The sequence below is a fragment of the Mustela putorius genome, unplaced genomic scaffold (genome assembly GCF_011764305.1).
Source record: "Mustela putorius furo isolate JIRA1106 unplaced genomic scaffold, ASM1176430v1.1 tig00003896_pilon_pilon_pilon, whole genome shotgun sequence".
In the NCBI taxonomy this organism is placed as follows: Eukaryota; Metazoa; Chordata; class Mammalia; order Carnivora; family Mustelidae; genus Mustela; species Mustela putorius.
This window is the reverse complement of record NW_025422045.1, coordinates 13,047,110-13,074,941: the sequence shown is the minus strand read 5'-3', so window position 1 is coordinate 13,074,941 and position 27,832 is coordinate 13,047,110. Positions and strand designations below refer to the sequence as shown.

Sequence of the window (27,832 nt, the reverse complement as noted above, 5' to 3'; positions counted from 1 at the left end):
AGCTATTGCTCAGTAAACTTAACTTTGCTGCCCATCAAATTAAAAAAAAAAAAAAAAGACTACGTTAGATGGAATATGGCTGTGATTGCTCTCTGAGGGAGTAACGTGTTCATTAGATGGAGTAGGAACACTAGGAGCATCGCTAACCTACAGGATAAATAAATACTTTCCTTGTCAGGGTTCGGAGAAGATGTGTATTGAAATCGTCTCCCTGGCCTTCTACCCAGAGGCCGAAGTGATGTGTGATGAAAATGTAAAGCAGGTGTATGTAGAGTACAAGTTCTACGGCCTACCCTTGTCAGAGACGGAGACCCCAGTGTCCCTGAGGAAGCCAAGGGCAGGAGAAGAGATCCACTTTCACTTCAGCAAAGGTAAGACATGCCTTGTGCTTGGCCGGGAGAGGAGTCTGAGGGGTCAGAACTGCTCTGCACTTCCAGTGGGGTGGATGCAACCATTTTATTTATCAAAGTGATATATGCATATGGTTTTACTTAAGCTTTTTGTTTTTTATTATTTTTTAATTAAGTTTTTAATTTTAATTCCAGTATAGTTAACATACAGCGTTGTATTAGTTTCAGGCATACAACATAGTGCTTCCACAACTGTAACATTACTTGGTGCTCATCAAGATGAGCATCCTGTTAATCCTCATCACCTATGTCCCCCGTGCCCCCTGGCCACCTCCCCTACAGTAACCTTCTGTTCTCTATACTGAGGAGTATGATTTTTTGGTTTGTCTTTTTGTTTTATTTCTTAAATTCCACACATAAGCAAAATTATGTGGTATTTGTCTTCCCCTGACTGACTGACGTCACTTAGTCTTATACTCTGTAGATCCATCCGCAGTGGCTGCACCAGTTTGCATTCCCACAGGGCAAGAGGGTTCCTTTTTCTCCCCATCCTTGCCAACACTTGTTTCTTGTTCTTTAGCCATTCTGACAGTTATGAGATGATATCTTACTATGGTTTTGATTTGCGTCTCCCTGATAATGGGTGATTTTGAGCATCTTTTCCTGTGTCTTTTGGCCATCTGGATGTCTACTCTGGAGAATGTTCATGTCTTCTGCCCCATTTTAAAATTAGTTTGTTTATTTTTTGAGTGTTGAGTTGTAGCAGTTCCTTGTGTATTTTGGATACTAACCCCATACCAGGTATGTTGGTTGTAAATACCATCTTCCATTCAGTAGGTTGCCTTGTAGTTTTGTTGATTACTTCCTTCACTGTGCAGAAGATTTTTATTTTGATGTAGTTCCAGTGATTTATTTTTGCTTTTATTTCGCTTGCCTTAGGAGACATCTAGAAAGAAGTTGTTATGGCTGATGTATGAGAAATTACTGCCCATGCTCTCTTCTAGGATTTTTATAGTTTCAGGTCTCACATTTAAGTCTTTAATCCATTTTGAGTTTATTTGTGTGTATGATATAAGAAGGTGGTCCAGATTCACTCTTTATTTATTTTGGTGGGGCACGAGTTGGGGAGAGGGGAAGGCGGGAAGGGAGAAACAGAATCCCTGCTGAATGTACACCCTGATGCCAGGACCCCGGGATCATGACCTGAGCCGAAGGCAGACACTTAACCAGCTGAGCCACCCAGGCACCCCAACCAGATTCACTCTTTAAAATGTAGCTGTTCTGTTTTCACAACACCGTTTTTTAGAGAAACTTTTTCCCATTGCATATTTTTGCCCTCCTTTGTAAAAAATTAATCGGTCATATAGTCGTGGGTTTGTTTCTGGACTCTTTGTTCTGTTCTGTTGATCTGTGTGTCTGTTTTTGTGCCAATACCATACTGTTTTGATTACTTTGACTTTGCAGTATAGCTTGAAATCTGGGAAATTGTGATACTTCTAGCTTTGTTTTCTTTCAAGGTCTTTTGTGGTTCCATACAAATTTTAGGAATATTTGTTCTAGTTCTGTGAAGAATGCTGTTGGTATTTTGGTAAGGATTGCATTAAATCTGTAGATTGCTTTGGTTAGTGTAGACATTTTAACAATATTTGTTCTTCCAATCAATGAGCATAGAATATCTTTCCATTTGTTTGTGTTACCTTCAATTTCATCATTGTTTTATAGTTTTCAAAGTACAGTTTTCACCTCCTTGGTTGAGTTTATTCCTGGGTATTTTATTATATTTGTTGCAATTGTAAATGGGATTGCTTTCTTAATTTCTTTTTCTGTTGCTTCATTATTACTGTATAGAAATGCAACCAGGGGTACATGGGTGGCTGAATCAGTTAAGTGTCTGACTCTTAATCCCACCTCAGGTCTTGATCTCAGGGTTGTGGTTTCAAGCCCAGTGTGGAGCCTACTTAAAATAAAAAAAATAATAATAAAGAAATGCAACAGACTTCTGTATATTGATTTTATATTCTATGACCTTACTAAATTCATTTATCAGTTCTAGTAGGTTTTTTTGTAGAATCTTTAGGGTTTTCTATATATGGTATTATGCCATCCACAAAATAGTGAAAATTTTACTTCTTTCTTACCAGTTTGGATGCTTCTTATTCCTTTTTCTTATCTGATTGAGGGCTAGGACTTCTAGTACTGTGTTGAATAAAAACTTCCTCATCTTATTCCTGGTCTCAGGGGAAAGCTCTCAGTTTTTCACCATTAAGTATGTTAGCTCTTTCATTTTTGGTTTTTCATATATGGCCTTTATTATGTTGAGGAATGTTCCCCTTTAAACCTACTTTCTTGAGGGGTTTTATCATGAATGGATATTGTACTTTGTCAAATGCTTTTCCTCCATTTATTGAAATGATCTCATTGATGTGTGATGTATCACATTGATTGATTTACAAATATTGAAATACCTTTGTATCCTGGAAATAAATCCCACTTGATCATTTAAAAGTATTGTTGGATTTGGTTGCTAATATTTATTGAGGTTTGTTGCATCTATGTTTATCAGAGATAGTGGCCTATAGTTCTCTTTATCTGATTTTGGCTTCAGGGTAATGCCTGCCTCATAGAATGAGTTTTGAAGTTTTCCTGCCTCTTCTATTTTTTGGAATAATTTGAGAAGACTAGGTATTAACGCTTCTTCAGAAGCGTTTTTCTTTGGTAAAATTCACTTGTGAAGCCGTCTGGTCCTGGACTTTGAGAATTTTTTTTTTTTGTTTCTGATTCAATTTCATTTCTGGTAATCGGTCTGTTCAAATTTTCTATTTCTTCCTGAATCAGTTTTGGGAGGTTATATGTTTCTAGGAATTTGCCCATTTCTTCTGGGTGGTCCAATCCGTTGGCATGTAATTTCTCATAATATTCTCTTACAGTCCTTTGAATTTCTGTGGTGTCAGTTGTTTTTTCTTCTCTTTCATTTCTGGTTTTGTTTGACTCCCCCTGCCTTTTTGATGAGTCTAGCTAAAGGGTTATCAATTTTGTTCATCTTTTCAAATAACCAGGTCCTGGTTTCATTGATTTGTTCTGTTGGTTTTTAAAGTTTCCGTTTTTTTAGTTTCTGCTCTAATCTTTATTATTTCCTTCATTCTACTGGTTTTGGGTTTTGTTTGTTCTTTTTTTTTTAGTTCCTTTAGGTATAATGTTAGGTGGTTTTTTGAAATTTTTCTTGCTTCTTGAATTAGGCCTGTATTCTTATAAACTTCCCCCTTAGAATAGCTTTTGCTGCATCCCAAAGGTTTTGGACCAGTGTATTTTCATTTGTTCCCATGTATTTTTTTATTTCCTCTTTGATTTCTGGGTTGACCCATTCATCGTTTAGTAGCATGTTATTTAATCCCCATGTAGTTGTGCTCTCTCCAGATTTTTTCTTGTGGCTGATTTCTAATTCGTAGCACTGTGATCAGAAAAGATATATATGGTGGGGCACCTGGGTGGCAAAACTGGTTGGACATCCAACTTTCAGTTTCAGCTCAGGTCATGATCTTGGGGTGTCAGGCTCTGCACTTAGTGTGGAGTCTGCTTGGGTTTCTCTCTTCCTCTTCCTTGGCCCCTTCCACTTGTATACTTTCTCTCTCTGAAGTAAATAAATCTTTAAAAAAAAAAAAAAAGATACATGGTATGACTGATCTTTTTGAATTTGTTGAGACTTGTTTTGTGGCCTAAAATGTGATCTATTCAGGAGACTGTCCCATGTGCAGTTGAAAAGAATGTGTATTCTGCTGTTTTAGGATGGAATGTTCCAAATATATCTGTTACATCCATCTGGTCCAATGTGTTATTCAAAGCCACTGTTTCCTTGTTGATTTTCTGTTTGGATGATCTGTCCATTGATATAAGTAGGGTTATGCATATGGTTTTAAAATATCAAATAGGGGGCATCTGGGTGGCTCAGTGGGTTAAGCCGCTGCCTTCATCTCAGGTCATGATCTCAGTGTCCTGGGATCGAGTCCTGCATTGGGCTCTCTGCTCGGCAGGGAGTCTGCTTCCTCCTCTTTCTCTCTGCCTGCCTCTCTGCCTACTTGTGATCTCTCTCTGTCAAATAAATAAATAAAATCTTTAAAATAAAATATCAAATAGGCCTAGAAAAATTTTTAATTAAAATGAAACAGTCCCTTTTTCCATCCCTTCTACACAAATCACTCCCTGTTTCCCTCCCCATTCTCTGTGGTCCACCACACTCTTTTCACTTTTTCTGCTATTTCTTATTATTTAACTCTATGTTTCTGAATAATGCTTCTGTTGCAGCTTCCTGACTCACCAATTTTAGATATTATCTGCTGACTTCCTATCATGACACACAAAATTTCTCTCTCTTATCCTGTACCCATGTTTCCTTCTTCCCATAGAGTTGGATCATAACTTTTATTTAATCCAATCTTAATTGTTTCTATTATTATGGATATGTAAATATTAATTCTTCAGAACCAAGTAGTATGCCATAGTTAAAATCCTTTTTTTGTATTTTTTGTCTCAATTTTTCATTTGCACTATCTTCATTATGCCCACTGTAGTTCTTTTCACATCCTACAACAGCCTTTCCAAGTTTTCAAACAATCAAACCTGTCAAAGAATGTATCAATTTTTTTTTCCCTTGAAGACCTCTCTTCAGCCCACCATTCAGCTATTATCATGCTGCTGCATTTGGAGAATTTGATTTAATTCTCTCATACTGGGTTTCTTATCTCCTGGGTTCTCTGTCATCCACTGATTCACTTTTATATTTTAATGGGTCATATTTTCCAGTAGCTTTTAAATAAAGCATACACTGGGGGGTGCCTGAGTGGCTCAGTGGGTTAAGCCTCTGCCTTCAGCTCAGGTCATGATCCTAGGGTCCTGGGATGGAGCCCGGCATTGGGCTCTCTGCTCAGCAGGGAGCCTACTTCCCCTTCTCTCTTTGCCTGCCTCTCTGCCTACTTGTGATCTCTCTCTGTCAAATGAATAAAATCTTAAAAAAAAAAAAAAAGCATACATCGGAAGTACATTGGGATCATCTTGCATGAAATCTATTCTACCCATATAGCCTAATGATAATTAGACCAAGTATAGAACTGTATTCTGAAAACATTTTTTTTAAATATTTTATTTATTCATTGGACAGACAGAGATCACAAGTAGGCAGAGAAGCAGGCAGAGAGAGGAGGAAGCAGGCTCCCCGCTGAGCAGAGAGCCCGATGTGGGGCTCGATCCCAGAACCCTGGGATCATGACCCGAGCCGAAAGCAGAGGCCCCAACCCACTGAGCCACCCAGGTGCCCCTCTGAAAACATTTTTATCCAGAATTTCGAAGCATCACTTCTCGGCCTTTTGGCTAAGATCAAGTACAGAATTTCGAAGCAGTTGGTCCATGATCTTTGCCAGGAGTCTAACCTTTGTATGAAAACTACCTCTACCTGTCCAGAAAACTTGAGCATTTGATCTTTTTCCTTAGTATTCTTAAATTTTAGAATAATGTGTATATTTTTCCTGTAATTGTTCTAGCCATTCAGGGGTTCTTTCAGTCTGAAAGCTCATGGTTTTTAGTTCTGGGAATTTTCATTGCATTTCTTTGATAATTTTGTCCCCAGGATTTTCTCATTTTCTTAGTAGAGTTTTTTGATCTTCCAAATTAATCCTCTGATTTTCCTCATTCTCTTTTTAAAGATTTTATTTATTTATTTGACAGAGACAGCAAGAGAGGGAACATAAGCAGAGGGTGTGGGAGAGGAAGAAGCAGACTTCCCGCTGAGCAGGGAGCCCAATGTGGGGCTTGATCCCTGGAGCCCCAGATCATGTCCTGAGCTGAAGGCAGACGTTTAATAACTCAGCCACCCAGACGCCCCTCATTTTTTCATTTTCTTCATATAATCCCACTTCTAGCCTTTCTATTTTGGGGAAATTTCCTTAATTTTTTAAAGATTTTATTTTTAAGTATGGCTCAGTCAGTTAAGCATCTGACTCTTGATTTTGGTTGAGGACATGATCTCAAGGCTGTGAGACTGAGCTCCACATCAGGCTCCACACTGGGTATGGATCTTTTTTTAAAAAATATATTTTATTTATTTATTTGACAGAGAGAGAGAGAGAGAGATCACAAGTAGGCAGAGGGGCAGGCCAAGGGAGATGGAGAAGCAGGCTCCCCGCTGAGCAGAGAGCCCATGTGGGGCTCAAGCCCAGGACCTGAGCCCAAGGCAGAGGCTTAACCTGCTGAGCCACCCAGGTGCCCTGGGCATGGATCTTGCTGAAGATTCTCTCTCTCTCTCTCTCCTTTTGCTCCTTACCCCCACTCCTCTCTATAAATATATATATATATAGTTTGTTTGTTTGTTTTGTTTTGTTTTTTTAAGTCATCTCTACATCCAGTATGGGACTGGAGCTCAAACTTACAACCCCAAGATCAAGAGTTACCTGCTCTACCAAGTGAGCCAGCCAGGCGCCCCTTAATAGGTGTAGTCTTTTTTTTTTTCTTTTAAGTAAACTCTACCCTCAGCCTGGGCTCAAACTCACAAGGCTTGATCAAGAACTTCTACCAACTGACCAAGCCAGGTAGTCCCTCAGATTTCCTTAGTCTTAACTTCCAGTCATTGAAAATTTGTCCTAGATTTCTAAGAGCTGTTTGTTGTTGTCTATTCCTTCTCCCCGACCCCTTAAGTATATCCTGTCCTTATATGAGGTAGAAATTTATTTCTTACTTACATAAAATGAATTCTGAGGGGGGACAGTCCAGGGCTGAGAATATGCGATCCTACCAGGGTCCAAACTCCTATCCTGCCCTCCGATCAACCTAGCGCCTGTCTTCCATCCTTTTGGTGAGCCTGTCACCCTTCCTGGTTGCCGGGGAGAAGGAAGGATGCTTCCTGGTTGAGCCTGTTAAGCATACATAACACAATAGCCAGAACTTATTTTGCTGCAGCCAAACCTAGCTAAATAAGAGGCTGGAAAACATATGCTAATGTATTTGAGGATGCAGCGTTCCCATATATAAATAAGGAGGAAGGGAGAGGGTGGGTGTTGAGACAGGCACCTTGAGTTGAACCTGCTACAAAACTCAAACCTCTGCATGGCCATAAGAAATCAGTCTCCTGGGATTCTTTCAGCTTTAGAGTGGTGGGAGCACGTTTATCTTGGCACAACGGCTTTCCAGGGAGATTGCAAGGCTTCTTTTTTATCAGGGTCAACTAACTTTTTCTTAAAGGGCCAGGTAGTAATTATTTTAGGCTTTGTGGACCAGATGGTTTCTGTCACAGCTATTCAGCTCTGTCACTGTAGTTGGAAAGCAACCATAGATAATACGTAAACAAATAGGTGTTGGCTGTATTCAGTAAAAACTTCATTTACCAAAACAGGTGGCCTGCCGTGAGCCCTCGATTGCCAATCTCTCTTTTCTGTCATGGTTTTATGTATGCCACTTATGAAGGTCTTAGTGCCCATATAGCAACAGTGTATGATTCTTCACTTTTCTCCTGTCTTATCCTTACTGCAGTGATAGACCTGGACCCACTGGCACAAAAAGGCCGAAGGCAGTTTCTGTTCGCCATGCTGAAGAAACAAGATCCAGAGCAAGGACGGTAAGCATCTGCATTCCACTTTGAAAGCAGGGAGATATTATCCACCCAGGAATTCAGTTGGTTTTGCACTGATATTGAATATTCTAATAACTTCTTTTGTATTAACTTACTGGATGGATTTCTCATCTCCTTGAGGCTAATTCATGTTTGCAGCCACCTGATAAACTAGATGAATCTCATCGGTGTAGTTCCTCTCTCACCCGTGCCAGCCCCTGATGACACTGCTTTTGTGACAGCAAATACTTGAATACTGACAGTGCTCTGTAAGGAATGGACAAAACCCTTTGACATTCTCAGATAATTTATATCTCACACAGTACCATTGCTAGCTTACCAAATATTACGTCTTTATGATAGTAATTTCATATTTAGTTTTTTTTTCTTTAAGATTTTATTTATTTGACAGACAGAGATCACAAGTAGGCAGAAAGGCAGGCAGGGGTGGTGGGAAGCAGGCTCCCCACCGAGCAGAGAGCCCGATGTGGGGCTCGATCCCAAGACCCTGGGATCATGACCTGAGCCAAAGGCAGAGGCTTTAACCGACTGAGCCACTCAGGCGCCCCCATATTTAATTTTTTAAAAGTAAACTCCCAGCATGGAGCCCAAGGCAAGGCTTAAACTCATGACCCAGAGATCTAGACCTGAGCTGAGATCAAGTGCTGGATGCTTCATTGACTGAGCCACCCAAGCCCCTACATGTTCAGACTTTTAAAATTATTTCTTTACAGGATTACTTTGACGTAATTGAAGTAAATTCAAGGTGTACTATCAATTTTAGGGACGTGTCCCTGTTATTCCTCTGGTGTGAAGAGGCCTCGATTTAGAAGCTCCCAATGAAATGCACAGGACATAGTTATACTAAGAAAATTATTCACCATTCAGCTGAAATTTGAAATTCAAATTTAAGTGGGCATCTCTTTGAATTTTTTTTTTTGCTTTTGGCAAGATCTAGCAATGTTGCCTCCTTTTAAAGTGTGTGGGTAAGAAATAATACAGGGCTGGTGTTTTAGCCCAATAAATTTGTTTAATTTGCATTGACTTTGTCTCCAGTTAGTCATAGAAAGGACTGAAGAAGGAGCCACAGAAATAAATAGTGCATCTGACTTCAGTGTCACTGTGTACTTAAACAGATAGAAGCTGACTGATAACTTTTGAAAGTGTAAAGCATTTTGTTTCCCTTCTGCCTCAATGTTGAATTTAGTTATTTTCCGTTTTTCTCTCAGCATTCCTAGAATACTTTCTTCCTTCATTTCCTTACAGTGGTAGCTTTTTCCCTTTTCTTTTTGTAACCTTCTATTCAATTTTAGATTTCGATTGATGTACAGCAGACAGAACATTGGCTTTGTAATCAGAGAAAGCCTGGTTTTGAATCCTGGCTCTTCCACTTACTAGCTCTGTGAATTTCGAATATTACTTGGCTTGAGGGCTTCTGTGAGGATACAACTGAAATAATTAATGTAGTTTATCTAAAGCATCTTGGGGGGCACCTGGGTGGTTGGCTCAGTCAGTTAGGCACCTGATACTTGCCCTCAGCTCAGGTCTTGATCTCAGAGTTGTGAATGAATGAATGAATGAATGAAAAAACGAAGAATGAATGAATGCATGCGTTTGGTATTGTGCCCTGTACCTAGAAAGGTGAAAATTGTTCAGGTAGTTAGCACCGTCCCTTTGCATTGTTGTAGTTCTCAGTAAGGATACAGAAGCATCATCACAAATGGATATTACTTTGTGAGCTAAGAATGGGTCACTTTCAGAAGAATTTCTTCTTTTTAGCTTCATTCTGTTTAGCTGTGATTTTAAGTCCTATTTGTAGTCCTATTCTTGTTCACTTAGTACTATTAGCCCCCAGTATTGCTTTTAAAAAAATTAATAGGGATACAGAATGTCCAGAATAGGCAAACCCAGAGAGACAGAAAGTCAACTGGTGGTCTCCTGGAGACTAAAACACACTGTTTTTACTAAATTTACTAAAACACACTGAACTGTACACTTTAAAATGGTTAAGATGATGAATTTATGTGTGCATTTTATCTCAAAAAAATCGAGTTTCTAGATTGTTGTATCCTTCTTCGCTGAGTTGAGTCAGGAGAATAATGAGTGCGGTGGACTCTGGGCTGCTCGTGGGCGCTGTGCCCTGCACTCTGGTGCCGTCTCCAGACATACAACTCATAGGAATACACTTTTTATATGTTTTGTAATTCTGTATTCCTTCTGTTTTCCTTTGCTCTGGCTTGATACCCAACTTTTATTTAGAAATCTAAGAACTCTTCTAATTCTCCTATAATCTTGATTTTTGTGCAACACCTTCACTGTCCATGACACATCTTTCATCAGAGTTGTAAGCTATCTTAGAAGCATCCTATATGAATAGGTTTCTTTTTTAAAGATTTTATTTATTTATTTGACAGAGAGAAGCAGCAGTTAGAAGGAGAGGGAGAAGCAGGCTCCCTGCTGATCAGGGAGGCTGATGCAGGGTCTAGATCCCAGGACTCACGGATCACGACCTGAGTGAAGGCGAACACTTAACCACTTAACCTACTGAGCCACCCAGGTGCCCCTATCTGAACAGGTTTGAGACAGCTTGATCAACTCTATCATCTCGAGTCTTAGTTCCCTCTTTTCCAGACCTGTCATTCCTTTAAAATACACCAGTTCCTTCTCTTTTGCCATTACAGTTATGTAAGATGAAGGCCAGGGAAAACTGATTCAGGGAAAACACTGTATAATTTATGATTACCTTTATCATTATGTATGTATTTTAAACCTTACAGCATCAGCAGTACTGAGTTAAATGGAATTTTTCCTTTAGTTTAAAGTTTACAGTGGTAAGTGATCCTCTGGACGATGAAAAGAAAGAATGTCAAGAAGTAGGATATGCGTTTCTGGAACTGTGGCAGATCATGCAATCAGGAAGAGACGGTGTAGAGCAAGAGCTAGAGAGTGAGTAATAAACGTTCATGCTTCTCTGTTTCACTTTTTTCTAAGGGAATCAGCCTAATCACAAATTCTCTTCCGATTTTACCTTCAGTATATAATTACCACTATGAAGGTGATGATACAAACTGGATCCAAATCCAGTTTGTATATTTAATATTGAAATAACTGTAGCTTTATTTATTTCCAGATCGAGCATGAATAGTCAGTTGTATATTTTAGCCCATGTGTCTCATGACAACCAGAATACAATCTTTTATGAAAATCTCCAGTGTTTGAAATAGGGGTATTTTGAAAAGACCAATTCTTTTAATTTCAAATTTCAACATCAGAATTTCTGATTTATCGTAAGCATATAAGGTTTGTAAAGACAGCAAACACCCTCCGCTTTTTTTTTGAAGATTGATTTATTTGACAGACGGAGATCACAGGTAGGCAGAGAGGCAGGCAGAGAGAGGAGAAGGGAATCAGGTTCCCTGCTGAGCAGAGAGCCAGATGTGGGGCTTGATCCCAGAACCCCGGAATCATGACCTGAGCCGAAAGCAGAGGCTTTAACCCACTGAGCCACCCAGGCGCCCCAACACCCTCTCGTTTTAATGTGCGACCCTTCCCCTAGTCTCTTTAACACTAACTCACCTACTCCCTCACACACCTCATGGTATTTGTTACTGAGTTTTTTGGGGTGAGGTTTTTTTTCTTAGTTACCAAATCTTAACCATCCTGCTTCAGAAAAGTTTTGACTACATCCCCACTTCCACCCCATTTCCATCTGCTACAGTGTTTCTTTACAGAAAGTTTGATCACCACCTTCTTCTTAAATCTGTTTTTAACATTGTTTGCTGCAAGACTGGCATGCTTGAAAAATATCTGCGTTTGGATGCCTTTAGGTGGGCCTGTTCTGTCCAGTCCCACTGCTCTTAACCCTGCGTGTCTGGGATTTCACATTTACCTTATCTGCAAGGCTGTAGTAGGGTCTGAAAATTAGCCACTAGACCAAAGGTTTTCAAACTGCCAGTCCTTACCAACCAAATAATGGATAGTGAAATTAAATTAGTAAGTCATGACCAGAACTGAGGGGGAAAAACTGTAGAAAATATGAGTGCTCTGCACACAGATAATTTTGTGACACTTTCTTACGTACATGTGTACAGAGTCATGATATAAAATTATAATGAGATTTGAGGGATACTTTTTAGACCAGGGGCTACAGAGTTCAAACTAGCTGGTAGGTAGATAAGATTCTTCATTTTATTCCTCTAGTACCTTACCAGCTGAGGTACTGGGCAAGTCATGTAACCTCTCTATGCAGGTTTCCTCAACTGCAAAAGGAGAATAGCGTTGCTCCCTCACAGGCTCGTCCAGAGGATTGAGGGATTGCTTAAGTGAAGGCTTGTGGGAGAGGAATATTTAGGACAGGGTTGGCTCCCTTGCACAGGGCGAGTGTGGTCTCTGTCACCTGTTTTTTAACTTGTACTCCCAAGTTCGATGCCTGTCCTCATTCCCCAGACATGCTGCACTCTTCCTGGCTTCAGTGCCCTTTGTAGAGAAGAAACATCCCCTGAAGCCTTTTCTGGTCAGGACTTCAACATTTCTAAAGCCAATGAATATGTCTCAATTATTTTGATTTTTTTAATAATCAAAAGAAAAATTTATAGTAATTTATTTTGGCTGCCCTTCCTTCCACTCAGGCTTTAATCATGTTGGCCTGATTTCAAAGACAAAACACTGCTTTCTATCCCTGAAGCTCTCTTTTCTCTTAGCACTTTCAAACTCTGCTCCTTAAAATATTTTCTGTTCTGGCTATGCCTACACTGTTCAGTTAAGATCAAGTTTTCATGGGGCGCCTGGATGGCTCAGTGGTTTAAAGTCTCTGCCTTCAGCTCAGGTCATGATCCCAGGATCCTGGGATCAAGCCTCACATGGGCTCTCTGCTCAGCAGGGGACTGCTTCCCCCCTCTCTCTGCCTGCTTCTGTGCCTACCTGTGGTCTCTGTCAAATAAATAAAATCTTTATTAAAAAACTAATGATAAAAAAAAACAACAAATGATCAAGTTTTCATCCAAATGTTTTATTGACTCTGTTCTTACCAATTTTCCTAACTGCCCAATCCAGTTGGTTTCCTTATTCATCCTACTTGACCTTTCTTAATCTCTAAAATTAAAGCTCATTCTCCTTTTTAAATGCCATTCTCAGGCACCTGGGTGGCTCAGTTGGTTGGATGTCTGCCTTTGGCTCGGGTCATGATTCCAGGGTTCAGAGATCAAGTCCCACATCAGGCTTCCTGACTCTGCTACTCCCTCTTCCCTGGGGTGCACACTCTATCAAATAAAGGAGTAACATCTTTAAGGGGAAAAAATACATACATGCATGCCATTCTCCCATTTTTACACCATTTGACTTTCCATATCATTCTATGGGGGATCCTTCTGTTTCTTCACAGGGTCTTCCACCTGGATGCTTAACAATGGAGCCACCAAAGGCACCCCGTATATATACAGAGCTTCACTGCCACTTCTTGTAGCTTTCTAAACTTGTCATGTTCTCATGTCCTGGCCTGTGCTTATGATATCTTAAAAGACTTAGCTCAGGGACTGTCTCTAGAAAGCCTTTTCTGATTCCTCCATCCTGGCTTAGGTGCCACTTCTGTGTGTTCCCAAAGTACCCAGAGTTTTCATCAGAGCACTTTGCATACTGTACTGTGCTCTCCCTTCTTTTCCGCTAGACTGTGCCCCCTGTGAGGGAATGACTTTTAGTATCACCATACCCACACACAGCACATGGCAGTTAGGTAAGTGTTTTCTAATTGAACAGTGCTGCCACCTGACCTGTTTGCCTTTCCTCTCCCAACAGTTGTCAGCCCTGGAGATCAGGTCACCCAAATAGGAAGGCTGAAGGTGTCCCTTCAAGCTGCTGCCGCCCTCCAGGCTATTTACAAGGAGATGACAGAAGATACGTTTTCATGATGGAGCAAGTACTAGTCCATTCTAAACTTTCTGAGGGAACCATAGTAAAAAGTCTCTTATAAAGTAACTTGCTATACCATGCATTTGGTTTACTGTGCTGTCTGGTATCTCTCAACCTAATGACAAAAGCTTAGAAGGATGAAAGCCAATTTCTGCGACCCTCCCCCGACAAAGGCATTATTGTCTAAAGTCTCAACACTCTCCCAAGTGAGAAGCAGGCCTGCTTTCAGGAACTGCAAAAGAATGTTCACAAAAGGGGAGTTTACAAAAACAAAACAACCACCAAAAAAAAAAAAAAAAACAAACCACAGTTTATTTATCTTTTAGTTCTTCCAAAATTGAAAATATCAAGTCCTACTGCTAAGGAGAAAAATAACAAACAAACAAATAAAATCCGAAACCCCTCCCCCCCTCTTCTCTTAAAGTCACAGAACACAGAAGGAACTGCAGTGGGACAGGTGAGTGCAGAGAACCAGGAGGGGGAGGATGGTGAGATAAACTCCCCAAATACTTAAAAAGCTGTTCAACAGAAACTGTGATAAATACACGACAATGCAAGACCAGTAAAAATAAGGAGCAGCAGTGACGAGAGGCTGTGTTGTAGACGTGGCCTCCCTTCCTCTTCTCTTTTCTCATCGGTATTCTAGGCCCCAGGCATGACCTGCCCCTTCCAGATCTCAATGTTGATTTCTCTGAGCCTCCTTCTAGGTTTCACTAGAAGTAGTACGTGAGGCACAACCATTCTTCCTCAGATACATCAGAAAAGAAACAGTGGTAATTTTGCTCCTACCATGGTACCATGGGTGAATTTGTGAGGAGGAGGAAACCGAGCCAGGGAGTGCCACTGCTTCTTAGGTCATCCAAGGCAAGGCAGCAGACACACCTCTATCTGTGTGAAGCCAAAAAGCAGGAAACTCAGACGGAGTTACCAGCCGGATCTGCCTCACTAGCTCAGGTGGTATGATTTATCACAACTTTTAGCAAATTCCAGCAACCTTTTCTTGAGTACTGCAAAGATGGGACGTAGAGATGTGAGGAAGGTCATGGCAGTAGGGTAGAATGGAGGCTCGGATCTGCTGGTCAAGAACCATGGTACAGGTAGTTAGGGGTCACCTTGTACCAATGTCTTGGAAATACAGCTCTGAGACATCAGAGAATAAGATGTCAGAAGCCATCGATGTCCTGGCAGAAGGTGGCAGGAAGAGAGAGGAATGAAACGGTACTTATTAACAGTGGAAGCCTCTGCCCTTCTTCAAGAACACCTCCTCCCTCGCCATCTGGATGGGGCCACTGGCACGTGTCCTGGTGGGCCTGGAATTCCCCGAGTAGATTGGTCCACACAAATGGCCCCCTAAACCCATAAACACAAATGGCCAAACTTCAAAAGGAAAAAAAAAATTAAAAAAAAAAAGGAAAAATACAGTTTCTATGTCATGTAAAATTTGTAGGGGTTGGCTGCATAAAGAATGGAACTGAGGACCAAAGTTCAGAAGTTACTTCCTCTTTTTCTTGGGGGGTGCAGAGCTGTGTCTGGAACCACGGTTAGAGCCACGGCCTGAACTGTGCACAGACGCCTTCCTCTTCCGGCTCATACTTCGACTCTGTTCTTCTTCTTCCTCGTAACGACTTTCACGGTCCGCTAAATAGGAGAAAGGCATTACTAGTTAGTGACAGGTTAGCGCTGATACCCAATAGTACATGACAGTATGCACCACTACAATGTGCACTCTGCCATCAAACTTAGGTTTAATCTGTTAGTCCCTTCTTGGTTGTGTGATTTTGGGCAAGTACTTAACTTTTCTGAGCCTTGTATGATGGAAAATTATTTTATGATTAAATAAGGCAATCTATGTGAAGTACCTATCCCAATACTTGGGATCCAGTAGATAATATTTCCTTTTCACCTTTAACTTGTATCTGGTGTTTGGGTTCAGAGTAATTAAAGTGGTATTACAAAAGCAGTCCCAACCCAGAGGAGGTCCAGAACATTAAACTATTACAGGACTTAGATTTGGAAACTGGATGGCCTAATTCTGGAGCCTTTCCATGGCTATCCCAGCTATGGGTCTGGGAAGAAAGCATCCGTTACAGAGTCACGCCACTTGGAAGAGTGGACGCATTCCAGAGTTTATCTGCTCCTCTGATAAGGCTGCAGCTATAACTCCACATGAGTTTTATAGTGTTCTTTTGTTATATGTATTAGGCAAATAACATTTCAAAATACTAAAATCTGCTAAAAATTTGCACCTCAAAAATAAGCAACAAACAAAAAATTTACCTTTTCGGGCTTCTTCCTCCAGTTCATCCCAATCCTTTCCACTCTCTTCTTCACTGCCCAATGATTCCTTGGAATAGTCTAAAATAAAATTGATTAAGCATTAGTCTTTAGATAGGAATGGAATGCCAGAATTCTTTCCTCCTTTTTGAGTTTCCAAAAATGACAGCAGGTTAGAAAGCCATGAAAAATTTTTCCTATAGACTAACCTGATTCTTCAGCTTCTGATGAATAATCTTCATCACTATCCTCCTCCTCCTCTTCATAGTCATCCTCTGAAGGATTAAAAGTCTCATCCTCGATTTCAGACTCTGAATCCCCTTCCTCAGCATCACTCCCCTGGTGAGTCAGACAGTGTAATACTATTTACCGGATTTTTTTTGTTTTACATTCACTTGATTAATGAATTAATTTAACCCACTTGGCACACCAACATTATTTCTTTTTTACATTAAAAAAAAAAAAACAAAAAAAAAAAACCCTGAGTGACCAAGAAACAGAAGGGCTAATTTACTGGTAAAGTGCAATTAGTCAAATATCTAATTCTATTTCTTAAATATTCACTTCACCCTTCCTTACCCAGGAAAATTAACCACAAAAATACGCTTGTAATACTGCATTATGCAGAGATGGAAGAACCACTTCTTAGAAAACAATTTTTGCAAAATGTTCTCAAGTTATACCTGAAACTGATATTATGCTATATGTTAATTATACTTCAAATTTTAAAAAAAGTTAAAATGCGCTGAAGAATTTCTTCCCAATACCAAGAAAGAATAATTTTGCAATTTCAAAGAAATCTGAGTGACTACCAATCCCTAATTTATCATCTACCTGTAAAACTACCCTGGAGAAACAACACAGGAAGACCAAGCTCCCACTCGGTCTGGTCCCTTTGGTGTTACTTACATGGCATTTCCTAGCCACCCGATGGTAATGGGCACCATGTACCAGAAAAGAAACCCCACACTCACGCACCTCACCCTCAGGCTCTAGGAAAGACCAGCCACCTTGTTCGAAGAAGCCCTCGGGGTCGTCAACAATGGTCTTCATGATCTTAGTCCAGTTGAGGGACTGTACTCCTTCTGTGTACTTTAGGTCACAGGAACTGAGAAACGGGACAGTATGAAGTCAAAATCAATTCTCTGTATTTTCTGAGAAAGTACTGTGTCATCTTGTTCCTAAGCATCTCTGAATGCAGGTAACCTTTTTCTAAATATAGGATAGCTGACATTCTTTTGCACTATGCCACCAGAACAGACCTTGTAGCTGACATCTGGTCTGCTAGAACCAGCCCTCACCACAGAGCAGCATTCTAATCGAAGCAAGCTTTGTCTCTCAAACAAAGCTCATGTTTTTGTTTTCCATTTTCTCTCTCAAGCACCGACTTCCCTATCCTCCTTTAGCTTTTTCTCCTCCTCAACTATGTTTTCCCCTCTCTGACTCTTATTTGCAAGTAGTTTCAACTTATAACCATTTCTATGATTCTTTCCAGCTCTAATCACTTGCACCACTGCAGTTGAGAAACAACTGGCGCCGATCCCCCACTGCTTTCTTACGTACTGCTTATTTGGTGCAAGGTCTATTTGAAGATAGGGATAAGTTTTTTGTTTGTTTATTACCTAAAAAGTGCCTTGTATTAAGACATTTAAGTGACTTTCTTTTACCTACTTCTGTTGAGAAGAGCTCAATCAATTCAAGTGGGCAGGAAGGAAGAGAAAAGGAAACCAAAGAAATGACAACAGCGAGGATCACAACAAGAAACCTTTGACACAAAACCTATCTGCGAACCACTACCATAAGTTCGTCATAGGCACTGGTATCGTATATGCTGTAATTTGTGCTTCTAGCCATGGTGGAATAAAATGGACTAGATTCACCTTTTCACTTTAAACAACTAGAAAACCAAATGAGATATGAAACAGCTTTCAGGGTGCCTGGTGGGTGGCTCAGTTGGTTAAGCTACTGCATTCAGCTCAGGTCATGATCCCAGAGTCCTGGGATGGAGCCCCTCATTGGGCTCCCAGCTCCATGGGGAGTCTGCTCCTCCCTCTGACCTTCTCCCCTCTCATGCTCTCTCTCATTCTCTCTGTCTCTCAAATAAATAAATAAAATCTTTTTAAAAAACAAACAAAAAAAGAAACAGCTTTCAAATACTGGGTGAAAAGCAGCACAGGATTATAAAGGAGGAAACATATAGGGTTCTGATTTATAACTGCCTAAGTTTTCTGTCTGGAGGCAGTTCCCAGGCTGCTATGCAGGGAAGGGGAACCCAATCAGAACTGAGAGAAGTATTTGAGGAGGCAGAGACAGCTATAATTTTGAGGCAGGAGTACTGGAGGAGAGTAATAGAAAGATTTCTAGAAATGTGAAGAGGGATCCCCTCCAATCTGTGGGGGAGAACATATCTCCACATGTATGAGAGAAAGCTACGTAGAGCTGGGCAAAGCAGCACTGGAAAGCAGTAGGCCAGATAATTCCCAGATCTCATGCTGAGCTAGAAATAGTTCCTGTTCCCACCAGCTTCAATGGAAAGACCCTATGACAAACAGTGAATCAGAGTCCTCAAAAGAGTACTGTCCCAGCAACAGGGTAAATTAGTCCTAGACAAAATGTTATTCTGAACCAGCACTGGTGACATTTGAGAACAACTTCTGAAAGACCAAGTGGTATCCAAGTCATTCAACTATACCTACAATGAAATCTAGAGAAAAAGTTAAAACCTAGCACACAAAAATGTGTAGCCACACAGTTTGGCAGTTGATCACAAAATATCAGCCAGGCAAAAAGGCAGAAGAAAAAAAATCAGCCAGTGGAACAGACCCAGAAAATACAAAGATGGTGGATGTAAGTATCAGATAATGACGTTTAAAAAGTTATTATAGGGGGGTGGGGTTATGGACATTGGGGAGGGTATGTGCTTTTGTTGAGTGCTGTGAAGTGTGTAAACCTGGCGATTCACAGACCTGTACCCCCGGGGATAAAAATATATGTTTATAAAAAATAAAAAATTAAAAAAAAAGTTATTATAAATGAAGGGAGAGCGAAACTGCTGAGAGTGAAGAAACGTGTAATTAGTCTCAGGAAAAAAAAGAGGGGGCAAAAATATTTGAAGAGTAATGGCCCCATTTGTCCTCTCTATATCTCTAGAAAAAGAAAAAAAAATGGATAAAACATTTCTAAATATGATGAAAACCACATACCCCACGGATCTGAGAAGCCCAATGCACACTAAGCAGAATAATCATTTAAAACACAGCAAAGTACCTAATAATCAAACTGCTAAAAATCAATGATACAAATAGAAAATAAATACCCTGAGGAAAAAAGGCAATCTGTACAGAGGTACAAAGAGAGCAGACATCTGAGCAGAAGCAGGTAAGCTGGAAGACGATGGAGCACCATCTTGTAAATATTAAAAGAAAGACTCAACTTACAATTCTATATCCAGCAAAAAACCACCTTTCTACAATGAAAGGGAAATAAAGACTTTAAAGAAAAAGCTGAGAGAATCTGTCACCAGAAAACCTGTGTCTCAAATGCTAAGAAGAAGAAGGTTTATGTAGCAAAGAAAAATTAAAGCAGACAGAAGGTTGAAACCACACAATGGAGTGAAGAGCACCAGGAATGGTAAATACATGAGTAAATACTGAAGACTTTTCCCCTCATTTTATAAGTTAGGAAATAACTGCTTTGGGGCATGAGCCTGGCTCAGTCAGAAGAGCATGCAACTCTTGCTCCTGGGGTCGTGAGTTGGGAGTCCCATGTTGGGTGTAGAGATTACTAAAAAAAAAAACAAAATAAAAACAACAACAACAAAAAATCACAAAACAAAACAAACCCAAACCAAAAAAACCCCCAAAAGACTTTAATATACAATCATAAAATTAATCCAAAAGGGAGCATAAAAAGAGGAGAAAAGCAATGAACAGAGGAGAAAAACCAAGAGCAAGAAAGCAGACTTAAACCCAACCATACTGATAGTTAATGATAAATGTAAATGGTCTCTTTTCACCAACCCAATTAAGAGTAGAATAGATTAAACAAGTAAGACCCAGATATATGTTGTCTCCAATGAAGCCACTTTGAACACAGTCAAGAGTAAAAGGACAAAAAAAAAGACACGTCATACAAACACTAACCAAAAAACTTCTAAAGCTATAAGTCCATAGTAATGAAACACCAAGTAGATTATGAAACAAGAGTTAAGCCACTGCCTTCAGCTCAGGTCATGATCCCAGAGTCCTGGGATCGAGTCCCGTATTTTTTCATGATGGAAAAAAAAAATCAATAAAATTAAACTGCTAGGCAAACTAACAAAAGAAAGAAACAAAAATGATCAATATTAGGAATGAAAGAGAACATCTTCATAAACTGTACAAATACTAAAACTGGTAACTTAGATTAAGATGACCAGTTCACTGAAAGACACGAGAGGATTCTAAAATTTACATAAACAGTCAATGTAATATATATATTTTTAAGATCTGTCAGGAGTTGGGGGGAGGGCATGACACAAGACCAGGGGAGAGCAGCAGGCAGAGGGAGAAGTAGGCTCCCTGCTGAGCAAGGAGCCTGATGTGGAATTTGACCCCAGGACCCTGCGATCACGATACAAGCCAAAGGCAGAAACTTAACCAACTGGGCCTCCCAGGAGTCCCTAATACAGCCAATTTTGAAAAGGAATATATCTGGAAGACTTATACTACCCGATTTCAAGACTTACTATAAAGCTACAATAATTATGACGATGGTATAAGGACACACAGACGCCAATGCAACAGAACATTATCCAGAAATAAACCCTTTCCTACATGGTTGATTTCCTTTTTTTTAATAAGATGCCAAGATAATTTAGTAACTAGGGGATAATTTCATCACATGTTACTAGAGTAACTGGCTGTATGTAAGCAAAGTATGAACCTCGATCCTATACTACGGTAAAAAAATTAGCTCCAAATAGATCACAGACCTAAACAGGAGACCTGAATCTATAAAACTCTAGGAGAAAACAGAAAACATCTGACTTCGGGTTAGTCCATTAATTAGATAAGATGTAAAAAGCACAAATTACAATAGAAAGATTAGATCTAACAGGTTTTATGAGAATTTTGCACTAATCTTTACTAGTTTCTTTAAACGACACGAGAAAATGAAGAGGCACAGAAACTACTGAAAGAAAATATATTCAAAGGGTGCCTGGGTGGCTCAGTCGGTTAAGCGGCTGACTCTTGCTTTTGGTTCAAGTCATGATCTCAGGGTCCTGGGACTGAGCCCTGTGTTAGGCTCTGAGCTCAGTGGGGAGTCTGCCTGAGGATGCTCTTTCCCTCTCCCCAGACTCACACTTTCTCTAAAATAAGTAAGTCTTAAAAAAAAAAAAAGGAGAAAACATATACAAAACCTATATTTAAGAATATATATCCAGGGGCGTCTGGGTGGCTCAGTGGGTTAAGGCCTCTGCCTTCAGCTCAGGTCATGATCCCAGGAGGGATCGAGCCCTGAGTCGAGCTCTCTGCTTGGTGGTGAGCCTGCTTCCTCCTCTCTCTCTGCCTGCCTCTCTACGTACTTGTGATCTCTGTCTGTCAAATAAATAAATAAAATATTTTAAAAAAATATATATATATATCCAGTCTAAAGAATTTTTAAAATTTATATTTTAAAAAAGATTTTATTTATTTGACAGAGAGAGAACGTGCCCGTGCACATGCACAAGTTGGGGGAGAAGCACAGGGAGAGGGAGAATCTTAAGCAGACTACATGCTTACTCACCACAGAGCATGACATGGCTGAATCTAATGACCCTGACTGGAACTCAAAAGAGTCGGATGCTTAGCTGAGTGAGTCACCCAGGTGTCCCTATCCAGTGTAAAGAATTCTTACAACTCCTTTTTAACATCAGCAAAAAATACTAAGTTACTTCCTCCAAGACACAGAATGACATATGAAAACATGTTCAACATCATGGGTCATCACAGAAATGCATAGAAATTGCATAGAAATGCAAATTGAAACCATAATTAGACAGCACTACACATTGAACAGCTAACATTATAAAAAGAGACAAAAGCAAGTGTTGATCAGGATGCACAGCAACAATTCTAACATAATGCAGCCTTCTACGGGTTTTCTAGAAAGTGATTTGGTAGTTTCTTACAAAGTTATTAAGTTGAACACAGACTTAACCAAAGCATACAACCCAGCAGTGCCACACTTAGGTCATCTACCCAAGAAATGAAAACCTATGTTTACACTTTAAAGACCTTATATAATGTTTACAGCGGCTGTTCATAAGAGCCCCACATGGAAACAACTCAAATGTCTACTAAGTAAGTGGTAGTTCTGGTATGGAGTATCCGTGAAGTGGAATACTCAATAATAAAAAGGATACACTCAACAACCTTCAAAATTTCAGAATCACTGAGCTAAGTAAAGGATGCAAGATATATACTGTAGGCTTCCATTTATGTGATATTCTAGAAGAAGCCAAGTGTACAGAGATAGAAACCAGAGGTAAGATTGTGGGAAGGGGAATGACTATAAAGGAACCTTCAGAAGTGAAGAAGTCTTCTATATCCTGATTATGATGGTAGATTCAAGACTGTATCCAATTGCTAGATCAGATCACATACTTAAATTGGTGAATTTTATTACATGTAAGTTTTCCCTCACATACTTAAATTGGTGAATTTTATTACATGTAAGTTTTCCCTCAATAAAACTTGTTTTTTAAAAAGTCATATACAGTTACACGTACTATTTGTGACATTACACCACTACCTACCTGCATGTTTCTTAGGAAAATCCTCAGGGAAAACACAAATTTGTATCTTTCTCATAACTTAATTTCTAAACTCTCTCAACCCACTTCTTAAGAGGAGGTTTATACTTATAGCACTTCCCATTCACAGGTAATGGGGGTGGGGGTGGCAGGCAGAGCAAACTATACTCAAGGCTAACCAAGCCTCACCCTTTACACCTAGAGAGTAACATCTCCCGGACACAGAGTTCTCATATTTCCGTGAGGAATTCTTTTAGCTAAAGTGTGTAAATATGGACGTCAAAGCCTAAAGTAAAAAGATCTCATCTATCTCATCGTTCAATAAAAATGAGAGAACTGGTAAGAGATATGCCTCCCTTTTTATAATTAAATTATTTCACACGTGTTTAGATTTTTTAATACAGCTATCAAAGAGTCAAAAACAAATCAGACTTTGATTCTGTATGTGTAACTATACATCAACTACTGTTGGAATTTCAGGAAAAAGTTATTAACTCTATCCAATAAGATTTCAAATTTTTAAGTCCTGGGATATAACTCAACCCAAAGGCAGGTTTACTCTCAAGTACACCAGCAGATGTTCTATACAACACACCACACTCATATTCTGTAATACAGGGCTCACAGGGTAAATGGGAGACTGCTGGCCAATTTACTTACTTCAACCATTCCTTGATGGGGTCTAGGGAGGCTACAGGAATGGCGTTGATCATCGTGACTTTCTTGCTGTAGTCCTTGTACACTATCACCATATCAAAGTTCTTCAGGTGAAACTGAACCCGCTCAAAGTGAATCAGCTCCACTTCATCCAAGGTCACCACAAAAGGTGGCTGTTAGGGAGAAACTGGATCACTACCACATAAATCCCCTAAAGCAGCAGGCTTTTCAAATTGTCAGAATCTTTTTTTTTTTTTTTTAAGATTTTATTTGAGAGAGATTGAGCACTCCTGTTTTTTTGTTTTTTTTTTTTTTTTTGTGAAAGAGTAAAAGGAATATAACATGCTGAGAAGTCCCGGTAAAAGGATTTTTAAGATCAAAATCTTTCCTCAGGGAGAAAAAATTTAAGGAAACTATGAAGAGACTATTTAAAAACCTAAAGAGACTTTTGAAGAATCTTTTGTTTAGTAATTTATGTCTAACAAAATTATCGGGGCACCTGGGTGGCTCAGTCAGTTAGGTAAGTGTCCATCTGACGATTTTGGCTCAGGTCATAACCTCAGGGCTGTGAGATCGAGCTTGATGTCGCACTGGGTGTGGGGCCTGCTTAATTTTCTCTCTCCCTCTGTCCCTCCCTGCTCTAAAGTTAAAAAAAAAAAAAGTAACTTTCAAAAAATGAAAATCATCAGAAATAAAAAGGACCTAGTTTTCAAAATACCTATCTTAAAAAAAAAAATCAAAATACCTATCCTTCTGCTTTCTTTTCTCTAACAATTTTCTTACTGAAAGGAGGTAAGAAATACTCACCCACTCTGTAGCATTTACCAGCGCACTACTAGTGGGCTGAAGGAGGCAAGTACTCCTGTAAGGAGCGCCATTAAATCTGAAAAAGAGTAAGAAAAAAGACTCACGTAAGATTGGGCCCATTGCAGGAGAAATTTGCTGCCACAATACACTTCTTTCCTTTCCCCATTCCAAACCTAGCTCCAGCATGCATACTGGAGTCATTTACAGTCATTTACAGGGGTGAGCCACTCACCCCAGCCCTAAAAATGTTCAAGAGGGAACCGATGTCTCAAAGGTTTTCAATCAAAGGAAAAAGGGAATGGTCTGTTATGCTGAGTTATTATAAAGGAAGAATAACTAATTTTTCTAATAGGTAGACAGCAACACTTCAGGCCAAAAAGATGAGGAAATATGTTACCCCAAGTCCCTAAAAGGCACTTCAAATTCCAGTTCCTCCTTAGTTAGAGCCTCTACTTTCTCAATGAAATTTTTAAAGGCTGTTTTCAGTTTGTGCCTCATTTCCCGTTCCATCTGTATAAGAAAAAAAAAATACTAATTAACCATAGGCATCACTTTACTTGTTAACAGTACATCCCTTCAAAAAGTCCGAAGTGCTTCTACAGTCCTTAATTCTCATACCCACGATGCCGACACGGATACTGTCCTAGAGGCCATTATACCGTAACTGCGCAGCCAAGGCTGCAACTGATGCCTAATCCACAAATCATGGCGCTGGGCCATCCCCACAAATACTTGAGTGGTTCCACAGAAAAATTCAGGGGTGATTCATAAAATACAATGACCACTGAACTCAGATCTGAACCACAAGCTACCTTAGTACCCTGCAAAACAAACAAACAAACAGGAAATCTTATAGACCTGCTCAGCATAAAGGTCATCTCGGTCATGCATGTGCTGATGTTTGCCCAAGTCCGTGGTAATCTCTCCCACTTCCGTATAGAATTGCACATCTGTGTGCCGTTTCTTCCCAAACATGATGGCATTCTGCAGGCAGAGCAGAAAGCACAAGAAAGAAATCAGAAAACTCAAAAGAAGCAGACAACAACAAACAAGATGAAAAAAGATATAATACCTATGCTGGAAACCATGGCATTTATGTAAATATAATTAAACCATTCCTGGTGTCATCATAAATAATGACATCTGAGAATGTGAAAGTCTACGAATTTTAAAAAGTACTATTTATTAGAACGGACTTCAGAGATTAGGCTGGAAATAAACTGCGTCTAAGAACATTTTTCTACTTCAGAAACAGGAATCTGGAGAAAACCTTCTGTTTGGTGGTCATTAGGTATCACACCAAAGGAACGTACATGTTGAGTACCTTCTAGATTTCAGACACGGTGAACTTTATAAACCTTGTAACATTCAATCCTCTTAATAATCTTATGTGACAGGTGATATTATTCATCACTATTTTAAAGGAAAGAGGGTGACACAAAGATCTTGCCCAAGACCCGACAGCTAGTAAGGAGACAGGTGTACCTTGAGGTGAAAGTGCAAGACAATAATCATCTCTCCATCACATGGCTGAAACAAAGCATGCTTGATGTTATTGTACAGGATGTCCACTTTGTCTCCCCGAACAGAAGTGAAGCGGAAGCCTGGGGACAAACGAACGAAGCTAAGCATCAAGCAGCAGCATGAGGTGAGGCCAGAAGACACTGTATTTTTTCTGGCTGATTTGCACAGGGTCAGAGAAAATGCCAAAAACTACAGAGGCCTTTCCTTTCCTTGTGCCCATGGAACAATGTCAATAGATTCCTCCCAGCGTTTCTCTGACATACTGTATTATCTGATCATCTACAAATGTGCCCCAGAGACAAAGCCCAGACCCACGAGAGATTATCCATACCATTGACATGGGCCTCCAGTGAACCCTGCATCCTCTTTTGGGCAATGTTTGGGCGAATGTATAGATCTTTCAGTTTGGGATTACTCCGGTTGAGATTGATCACCAGGGAGTCCTGTTTCACAATGCCCTAAGTAGAATGAGAATCAGTGTGAATCTTCAAGTAATCTGCTGTGTCTGCCAAACCCACACGTTTCCTGTTGCAGAAAGGTGCTTTGTGTACAAGCTCACCTCCTTCTCCTTCTCTTCTGCTTCCCGGGTCTTATAGCGCTTCTGTACTTCTTTTATAATTCGGAATGCATTCTGGAGGTTCAAGGCTGGTACTGTCTGTTCTCCAGGAGCCTTCATATTTGAAGCTCGATATGTACTGTTAAAAAAGGGAAGCCAGAACATATCTAAGTTTCTTTATCAGGATGGGTAACTTGCACTCTTTACTCTATTTTTAACGGACTGAGTATCTTTCAGGATAAAAAAGTACCAGTGAATAGTAGGACAATGTCTGGAAAGCTGAAAAACATCTCCCCTTCTTTTCTCTGAAACAGAAACTATTATAGATGGCTAATCCACTGGGTGGGAAATCACACTTATTTTTCAAATCTGGCATAGTCAATTATCCCATCCCATACCATGAAGGAATGAACTCCAATGAGGCATGCATTTCCTTATTTATAATTCTACTACAAAACATATATAATCAGTTTAACATATTTTCATGAGGACTCCAAATTGGGTTCCATCCTCAAAACATTACAAAGCTAGCAGGATGAGTCTAAATAGGTACTACCGAGGGGGGACACAGCAGAGACAACAAATGTTTCTGAGAGTGCCACTCCAACCAGCAGGGATTTGGGGATGGTTTTTTCCTGGGGACTCACATTTCCTTGACGAAAGTGGCTTCTGGGTTAGGAAAGATGTTGCCCTCATTCCTGCCCAGAGCACTGCCTGGGCAATAGAAGTTGATTCGCAAGTAAGTATAATCTCCTTCCACGGACATGCTTATATTCTGCTCAAAGAAAGGAAAAGCATTAACAAAATAAACAGATTTCTTTCCAAATTAAGGATTAGTAGCTATGGAGACATAAAGTTAAGTTGCAAGTTACAAGCTGACTGCTAAACCTACCCTGTAAATCTTGATCTATCTCTAATGACCTGTACCTTATTTTTTTGTAAGACCAAATGTATGCTTCCAAAAGAATCACTAACCTCCGAGCACCTGGAGCCACGTGTCCAACTACATGTTAAAAAATGCTTATTGCAAATGGTATTTCTAGACTAGATCACTGAACTTTCTAGCAAAGCGAAAACTGGGAAGGAAGGAGAGGGACAGCACGGGATGGGGAGAGATGGTGCAGTCCAAAAAAGAGTATGTGGAGAGCACAATCACTAGTTTCAGAAACAGTCTGGATGGAGCCTGACTCAACGTTCATACCTTAATTGTGGCAATGTGAAAAGGCGTCGCGATACCGAACACCGGCATTATCACAGTTTCGTATTTCTTATCAATATAAATCTTCATTTCCCGAATATGTGGTTCCTTAGGCATCAAAGATGGGTTTTTATAGGACACGTTAGATTTGCGAGCTCTGGAGTGGGGATAAAAAATTTTTGTAAGAAATTTC

At 39.9% G+C, this 27,832-nt stretch overlaps 2 protein-coding genes across 2 annotated transcripts in view; one reads left to right on the top strand and one right to left on the bottom strand.

Moving 5' to 3' along the window:
- RPGRIP1 (RPGR interacting protein 1) overlaps nucleotides 1-13,925 on the top strand; it is a 54,454-nt gene extending 40,529 nt beyond the window's left edge. Inside the window, exons 21-24 of the mRNA XM_045067423.1 lie at nucleotides 179-371; nucleotides 7,863-7,947; nucleotides 10,757-10,887; nucleotides 13,732-13,925. Coding sequence (XP_044923358.1) covers nucleotides 179-371; nucleotides 7,863-7,947; nucleotides 10,757-10,887; nucleotides 13,732-13,844 — 522 coding nt within the window. The 3' untranslated portion in view covers nucleotides 13,845-13,925. The remainder of the gene's footprint in view (nucleotides 1-178; nucleotides 372-7,862; nucleotides 7,948-10,756; nucleotides 10,888-13,731) is intronic.
- A 210-nt stretch (nucleotides 13,926-14,135) lies between these two features.
- SUPT16H (SPT16 homolog, facilitates chromatin remodeling subunit) overlaps nucleotides 14,136-27,832 on the bottom strand; it is a 40,084-nt gene continuing 26,387 nt past the window's right edge. Inside the window, exons 14-26 of the mRNA XM_004758576.3 lie at nucleotides 27,643-27,796; nucleotides 27,089-27,216; nucleotides 26,445-26,580; nucleotides 26,217-26,343; nucleotides 25,847-25,965; nucleotides 25,220-25,345; nucleotides 24,759-24,871; nucleotides 24,362-24,437; nucleotides 23,558-23,727; nucleotides 17,098-17,227; nucleotides 16,329-16,458; nucleotides 16,123-16,200; nucleotides 14,136-15,483 (exon numbers count right to left, since the gene is read on the bottom strand). Coding sequence (XP_004758633.1) covers nucleotides 15,338-15,483; nucleotides 16,123-16,200; nucleotides 16,329-16,458; nucleotides 17,098-17,227; nucleotides 23,558-23,727; nucleotides 24,362-24,437; nucleotides 24,759-24,871; nucleotides 25,220-25,345; nucleotides 25,847-25,965; nucleotides 26,217-26,343; nucleotides 26,445-26,580; nucleotides 27,089-27,216; nucleotides 27,643-27,796 — 1,633 coding nt within the window. The 3' untranslated portion in view covers nucleotides 14,136-15,337. The remainder of the gene's footprint in view (nucleotides 15,484-16,122; nucleotides 16,201-16,328; nucleotides 16,459-17,097; nucleotides 17,228-23,557; nucleotides 23,728-24,361; nucleotides 24,438-24,758; nucleotides 24,872-25,219; nucleotides 25,346-25,846; nucleotides 25,966-26,216; nucleotides 26,344-26,444; nucleotides 26,581-27,088; nucleotides 27,217-27,642; nucleotides 27,797-27,832) is intronic.